This window comes from Hippocampus comes, unplaced genomic scaffold, assembly GCF_001891065.2.
Source record: "Hippocampus comes isolate QL1 unplaced genomic scaffold, H_comes_QL1_v1.1 scaffold309, whole genome shotgun sequence".
NCBI classification, from domain to species: Eukaryota; Metazoa; Chordata; class Actinopteri; order Syngnathiformes; family Syngnathidae; genus Hippocampus; species Hippocampus comes.
The window spans coordinates 3,184-11,042 of NW_017805838.1; the positions used below are offsets into that span (position 1 = coordinate 3,184).

General features: G+C 44.4%; 1 protein-coding gene across 1 annotated transcript in view; it reads right to left on the bottom strand.

The window, feature by feature from the left end:
• Positions 1-5,819: 5,819 nt before the first annotated feature.
• LOC109526560 (tectonic-1-like) overlaps positions 5,820-7,859 on the bottom strand; it is a 12,876-nt gene continuing 10,836 nt past the window's right edge. The window contains exons 3-5 of the mRNA XM_019887903.1: positions 7,277-7,407; positions 6,331-6,473; positions 5,820-6,218 (exon numbers count right to left, since the gene is read on the bottom strand). Of these exons, the coding sequence (XP_019743462.1) occupies positions 6,045-6,218; positions 6,331-6,473; positions 7,277-7,407 (448 nt within the window). The 3' untranslated portion in view covers positions 5,820-6,044. The remainder of the gene's footprint in view (positions 6,219-6,330; positions 6,474-7,276; positions 7,408-7,859) is intronic.

Below are 7,859 nucleotides of genomic sequence, written 5' to 3' on the forward strand. Positions count from 1 at the left end.
AGTGTAGAAACAGCCGTACTGGCTGCCGCATTGGCGGTCGAGGCATCCGCAGAGGTGGTGTTATTTCATCCCTTAACATTAAGAGTGCCCCATGCGGTGTCCGTGCTATTGTTAGAGACAAAAATGGCATTTCTGTCACCCGCACGACACCTCCATTGCACTGCATTACTGTTATCACAGGGGCACATCACGGTAGTAAGATGCGGTACATTGAATCCAGCGTCACTCTTACCCACACCAGAGGATGGTACACCACACGATTGTGGGAGTCAAGTTCAAATGTCCACCAAGCCGCGACCCGATTTGACTGATGTGCCCCTCCCGATCGGTGAAGTTGTTTTCGTTGATGGATCGGCAAAGAAAGGGGAGGATGGGCGAAATAGAGTAGGATATGCGGTTACAACACAAACCAAGGTTTTGTTCCAGGGAACATTAAAACCGAATTACTCAGCACAAGCAGCCGAATTGTCAGCATTAATTCAAGCATGCAAAATGTTTAAAGAGAAAGATGTGACTATTTGGACTGACAGCCAATATTGCTGGGGGTCTGTGCATGTGTTCTGTCGACATTGGGCAAACCGCGGTTTTAAAACAACAACAGGTACAGCAGTAACCCACAAGGTGCTACTCCAGCAATTGCTGGAAGCAGTACAGCTGCCTAGAACAATAGCTATTTGCAAATGTGAAGCACATTTGACAGGTAACGATCCAATCACCATTGGCAACCGCTTGGCGGATCAGGGTGCAAAACTGGCAGCTCAGCGGGGGTCCCTAAATGATGGAGCAATAACACGTGACACGCTAGCAATGGAGGTGCAGAAAACAACACATGATGTCTTGAAATCAAGACAAACTCTAGCGCCTCACACGGAGCGAAAATATTGGACAAACAAGGGAGCAAAACCAGATGACACAGGGATAGAGAAATTGGAAGATGGGAAACCGTGGCTCCCAAACTCCCTTTTCGGGTGGGCCGCGAGGTTGACACATGGCTTGTCACATGTGTCAACAGGGGGGATGATAGCACAGGTGCATCAATACTATCACACCCATGGGTTTTTGCATTTTTCAAAGAATTTTTGTCGACGCTGTGTAACCTGTCTGAAAAATAATGCACAGGGTTACTTGAGACCGAAAAGAGGAACATTCCCAGACCCACCAGAACCATTTCACACAATACACATGGACTACATTGAATTGAACAAAACACAAGGGAAACGATACTGTCTTGTTGTTGTTGATGTGTTCTCAAAATGGGTTGAACTGTTTCCGAGTGCTCGCGATGATTCAGGAACCGTCGTAAAAGCATTGTGTGAACGCATAATTCCGACGTTTGGCATTCCATCTGTTATCAGAAGCGACAACGGAACACATTTCGTGAACCAAGCTGTTAACAGAATAAGTGTATTGTTGGACATTGATTTGAAGCGACACTGTGCGTACCACCCACAATCGGCTGGACTTGTGGAACGCACTAATGGAACTGTCAAAGCCAGACTCATTAAGACAATGAGAGAGACTAAGAGACAATGGCCTGACTGCATTCCCATCGTGGCCACATCAATGAGAATAGTACCATCACAGGGAATGACACTATCACCATTTGAAATCCTGTATGGGAGACCATATAGACTTCCTAACCTTGCACCAGCCCCACTGACAATGGGTGCTTGCATCTCCACACACATGAAAAGACTATTTGATCAGAAAGAGATGCATAGGCACAATGACTTGCCAGCGTGTTCTGCTCCACAGACTTGCCAGGTCCAGGTTGGAGACCAGGTGTTCCTCAAGGTGTTGAAAAGACTTCGCTGGGACAGTGAACGCTGGAATGGCCCCTTCCAAGTGATTGCAGCAACAAAGACTGCGATCAAGGTCGAAGGACGCGACGGCTGGATCCACCAGTCGCAGTGCAAGCTCCTTCGGTTCGAGGTTGAGGGGCCTAGCGACGCCAGTCCCGGGAAGGAAAGTCAACACCCAAACCCCAGTGCGCTGACCTTGCGTGCCGCCGAAAGACCACAGTGGGAGAGAGGGTTTTCCGTGGTAAACACACCCGTCTCAGGAAAATGGAGCAGATCACAGGAAAGGCAGTCACACGTTGCCTGTGCATCATCAGCATCATCATCATCAGCAGCATCACCGATCTAGGTGCGGCCACTGTGGGTACACGGGCCCACGAATGGGGCAATGTACCCCATGAGATTCGACGCCGGGAGGCAGGAGGCAACAGACTGACAGGAGGAAAAGACGTTGCGATCCTCAGGGGTCGGACTGGTACTCTTATCACCCTCCCACAACTGGACAGGGAAACGGTGCTCACTGTTCCCCTTTCCGCTTTTCAGTCCATCTCGCCTACACGGACTGTGTGTGTGGGACACGTCAGGCGCGAATGTGGTAAAAAGACACCTTCCCCGATTAGGTTTAGTGAATGGGCTGACTACTGGTTTTATTTAACTAGCGTCCCGGACCCGAGAAAAAGGGATAGCTGGCAGACATGGGATAATTATGTTACTTCGATCTCCGGTGATTATTATAAAAACCCAACGCGGAATTTGCAGGCCAGAAACTGGGTCGACAAGGTTAAAATAAGCAAAACTCGAAATAGTGATGAAACCACAATAACTTTCGTTTTTTCCTCTATGACTGCGTTGCCCAATGCTGATAGCAATGAATGCTCGTGGCTTGTTTTGTGGGCTTGGTATAATGGAGGATCGCATCCGAATGTCCCCATCAAAGTATGTGTTGTCCCGCCACGACCCACCAAACAGGGGAGACCACGGGGGGACAGCCCGCCCGCAAGTGTCACGATACTACGCGATGGAAGGAGAACCTCGGTGCGGGGTGTTACAACCCATTACAGAGGTGAAACTATTGAGACCCTGTTGAAGGAAGACACTGGTGTAGGAATTAACGACAACCTTTTCCTCGAACGAGTTGTGGCGGTAGCTAAATCCTTAAAGAAAGATTGCGTCGTTTGTATGAAACCGCGTGCCGCTTTACAAATTGTGGAAGCTATACCATCTGAGTGTGTCTTGAATATGACCCAGGGACTGAGGGGCACCGCCTTCTGTTCAGCATACTCAACTCATTTCCCTGTTGTGCAAGCAGACACGAAACCAATGTTGTTCCATCCTCCGACGTCCGGGCATTTCACGTGTTTTAAACGGGATAGTTGCAAACAAACCAAATGCACTGACCACGGTAGCATTAACTCCACTCTATGTAACGTCACCAAGATTGTCTCGACAAGCCTCACCGACTTCGTCCGACGGTCACAGTTGTGGTGGTATTGTGGCGGAGGGACTTTGTATGCCAAGTTGTCGTCTTATTGGTCAGGGACTTGTGTGTATGTTACTGGGGTCCAACAAACGACTTCCTTTGTTGTAAATGATGATGAGTCGACGCTCAACAGTACGCACAGGCTGAAGAGAGATGCAGGTGATAATATACCGAGACCTCCAATTACACGAAACACTCCCGTTTATTTTGATGCAATTGGCCAACCCCGGAGTATTCCCGATAAAGATAAACTGTTGAACGAGGTGGACGCGGCGTTCTCTCAGCTCCCCATCATAGGTAGCCTGTTCCCAGTAACCACATATAAACACACCGAACTAATCAATTATCTGAATCACAAGGTTAACACTTTGACTAACTTTACCGAGGCACTATTCATGCATACAGCGTCACAATTGCATGCTACATCGCTCGTGGCCTTGCAGAATAGGCAAGCACTAGATATGATATTGGCCGAACGTGGGGGAGTGTGTAAAATGATTGAAACCGGCGATTGCTGTACCTTCATCCCTCTACACACATTGTCTAACGGTTCGTTAACTGAAACCCTCACGCTGCTCAGAGCCTATAGGGAGAAATCACAGCAGATAGAGGGGGTCAAGTCGAACGCCCTTTTACAATGGCTGCAGGATACGTTTGGGAAATGGAAAGGCATAGCAGTCACCTTTGCCTCAAGCATTGGTTGTATATTTTTATTTTCTTGTTTTTGTGCCGCTTGTGGTATTCCACTGGGAAGAGTTTGTGCGGCCAAAGTCATGAATGCTATCGAAATTAAAGTCGCAGCTCAGCTGACTGTGGCCATGTCGGAGTATCAACAGGTGCACACGGAGTCTGACGAGGATTATTTTAACACTGATTTTGACGAGGATTTACTGTAACCCTATGTAAGCCTGTACGATGACTTCACAGAAAAGCATTGCAGATGTGAATGTTTGATGTCTTGGGTTGGCTTATTTTGTATATAGTAGTTAGTATAGTGGATTTTTGATTTTCATTTACTGGGTGTTTAGGTTAGATTTCGATTTCCATTTAATGTGTGATTTGATTTTCATTTACTGTGTGTAGCCATTGCCCGGGAAGGGTTTTCTGTCCTAATCTTGTTACACCCCCTTTTTCCCTCAGGACACTTTTCTCTCTTTTCAATCCAAATATATAGTTTTCTACACAATAGTAGTCTCGTCCATGACGTCTTTTTTCGTTCCACCGGGGTTTAGCCAATGTGTTTATAAAGAGACCAAAATCTCTTTTGCTCTCCCTACTAATGCTTTGCCGTGTTATCTCAGGATTCTGTCCCCCATAAAAACAGCATTGCACTCTCCCTTGAGTATAGTTATGGGACTCCTGTTAACGACGACTGACCCTGAACTGTGACGCTGCTTCAGTTCGACTCTAGATATACGGCCATTTAAATGTACAAGCATTATGTGTGAAATTTGTGTCATCCGGTCATTGTCCTGGCTCTTTGTTGATCCTTTGGATCAAAAGAGGGGAATTGTGATGGAAAATTAGATTTTAAACTGTAGGGGTGTTCACACGGCACACATTTGCTCCGGTGCTGCACCAATGTATTTTGTTGCGATATATTTTACACTGGAGCAAATTTTGTGGAGCGGTCACACGTACAAAGCCGCTGAGCGTGTTAACTCCGGCGCAGCGCCAGTGCAGCCTCACTTGTGGTCACACGGCAGTTTCTGCAGCGGAGCAAAACGATAGAAAACAAAAAGAGCTGTCGTGTTGGTTCTTTTTAAAACATACAACTCAAGCAACTGCTGTACAGGCACGTACTTCCACTTCTCTGTCTCCGTGCATTCTGCTCGAGAGGCGTTCAGTGACCGCCCCCCGAAAACGTAAATCAACGATGACTTCAATGACACTCAGAAAAGCGAACATATAATGCGCAAAACAGAAAATCAAGAAAGGAAATCACAAAATAAATTCTATGGGGGGGGGGGGTTGTGAACACACAACAAAGGACCAACTACACAAACAACTCCGAGACAGTCCAGTTTCCTACAAAAGGAAAGATGATGTTTGGGGAGGGACTATCCCCCCCCCCCCCGTTCTATTTGAGATGGTATAACTCAAGAGGCAAGATGCTGCTTGCTACTGTTATTGCCAGTTGCCATTCTACTGTTATTGCCGGCCATCATGTCTTGTGTCGTTATTAGACAAACAGATGACGCAAGTACAACAGAGCACAAAAGCAACGCATCCTAGCCGTACGTAATCAACTCTTCTCATGCGTAGCGAGGCTACTCCCCCCGCAAACGAGCATTTGCTCCGGAGCAAATTTTTAACCCTGTAGCATTCACACGTACCATTTTACATCGGTGCTGCCCTGTAAACGAGCATTTGCTCTGGAGCCAATTTTTAAACCACCTCCCTGAGGTGGGTTAAAATTTGCTCCGGAGTAAGCTGTTTTCAGGGGCTACACCGGTGTAACTTTGCACGTGTTAACGCTCTACTGGGGTAGCCCCGGCGCAGCACCGGAGCAAATGTTGCCGTGTGAACACCCCTTCTGACTAGCTGGTGTGGCTGAAGCACACTGAAGATCATGTTTCACCGACCAATGGGGAGGAGACGCTCTGTTATAGACTTTACACTCTGTCACATGGTGTTTCTCAAAAGTTGCAGCTGAAATAAATCTCATTGTTATACAAAGACTTTCATTGTCCTGGTTTCCCTGGACAATACAATAATAACATTTGCAATTGATCAAACCAAGAGCAATACCAGAGCTAACTATTTCAATTAACCACACCAAACCTGTCAAGTGTGAGCATACCCAGAATGTTAATAATAGTATTACAGTAACTACCTGCAGGACTCTGGTCAAGGCAGTCAACAGAAATACTGGAAGCTGGCAGGTAAAAGATTCCTCTTTTTCCCTCTTCTTCAACAGACATGATTGCAACTCCATACTGAAAGAAGCAAACCACAAATAATTCGCTAATGAAACAGATGATCCTAAATAATGTTGTGTCGGTAGGGAAGATGGAAAATAGAAAATCCTCACTTCTTAAACATACTTGCCTGATAAAATTTAGTAGGGATATATGTAGACATGTCATTATTCTCCGGTGAACTGAAAGCAAACCTATTAAACTGGTTGAAGAGTAAATCAAAGTTTCCAGACAGTGGAAGAGTAGGGGCAGGAAAGTAAAATCCGTCAAGACCTGAAAAAAATAACCGATATTAGAAAGCTAGACAAACTTGGAAATGAAGCAAATTACATGAAGTACATACACTCCCACTCATACACACCCCTCCTAAAGTCAGGCCAAATCTTCATCAATGAAAAATATTTGGGTTTGACATCAAATGATGAGTACACGTATGAGACACAAACTCAGCTTTTAAAAAAAGTTCCAAGACAAACTTGGAAAAATCTGCTCCAAAAGTGAGGCCAAATCTTTTATTTTTTACTGTGGATTAAATATATCTGGGTTTTCAATTAAAAGACAAATGCAGCTATGAGACAACCAGGGCTTGACATTAACCGATTTGCTCACCAGGCACTGAGGGTAGTGGTTTCCCATAGTTACGATCCACTCACCATTTCACTTGACACAATTTTGTTTTGGGATAACTACTGGCATGTTTCATAAGATTACAGCCACAAATACACTTCCAATGAAGTTGGGAAGTTGTGTTAAACATAAATAAAAACAGAGCACAATGATTTGCAAATCATGTTCAACCTATATTTAATAGAATACACTACAAAGACAAGATAGTACACGTTCATTGTTCTTGCTTTTAGCAAGTAATCATCATTAGAATTTTATAGCTGGTACAGGATCATTGATATCACTGTGTTACATCAGCTTTTCTTTTAACAACATTCAATCAAAGTTTGGGAACTGAGGACACTAATTGCTGAAGCTTCGTAGATGGGGATTCTTTCCATTCTTGCTTGATGAACGGCTTCAACACTTTTAACGGTCCGGGGAAGTATTGAAATATTTTTAGGACTTACGATGTGACTGAATGCAGAGAGTGTGACCAGACGTCTCTTGTTGGACAAAGGACTGCAACTGTGAATACCCCTCCACAGTATACTGCAAAGCATATGATGCAGTGACATGGCTGCAGAACTGCTTGTTGCCACTACAAAAAACAAACAAACCAAATAAAAAAAAAACAAGTTGTTGTGTAAGCATTATCCATATGTATCATAGCCTAACCTTGGGTTTTTTTTTTTTTTGTATTTTTGGTTCTCAGTGACTAATACATAATCAGAAATTGGTAATTGGGACATTTTTATTTGTTCTTTATATGTGTACATATGTTGACATAAAATCAATTTTCGGTTGAGAAAATAACTTGTATAAATTGTGTAGAACTGGCTCACCAACGTGGGCACTGGGTAGTAACCAAGGACCACATTAGTAATGTGCAGGCATATTCTCAAAAAAAAAAGTTTGGGTGAGATTTGTGTATTTTTTTGTGTTTCTCTCTCTCTCCAAATACATAAAAAATGTAAATTTCCCGTGTGGGACAATAAAGGATATCTTAACTACATATCTATCTATCTATCTATCTATCTATCTATCTATATA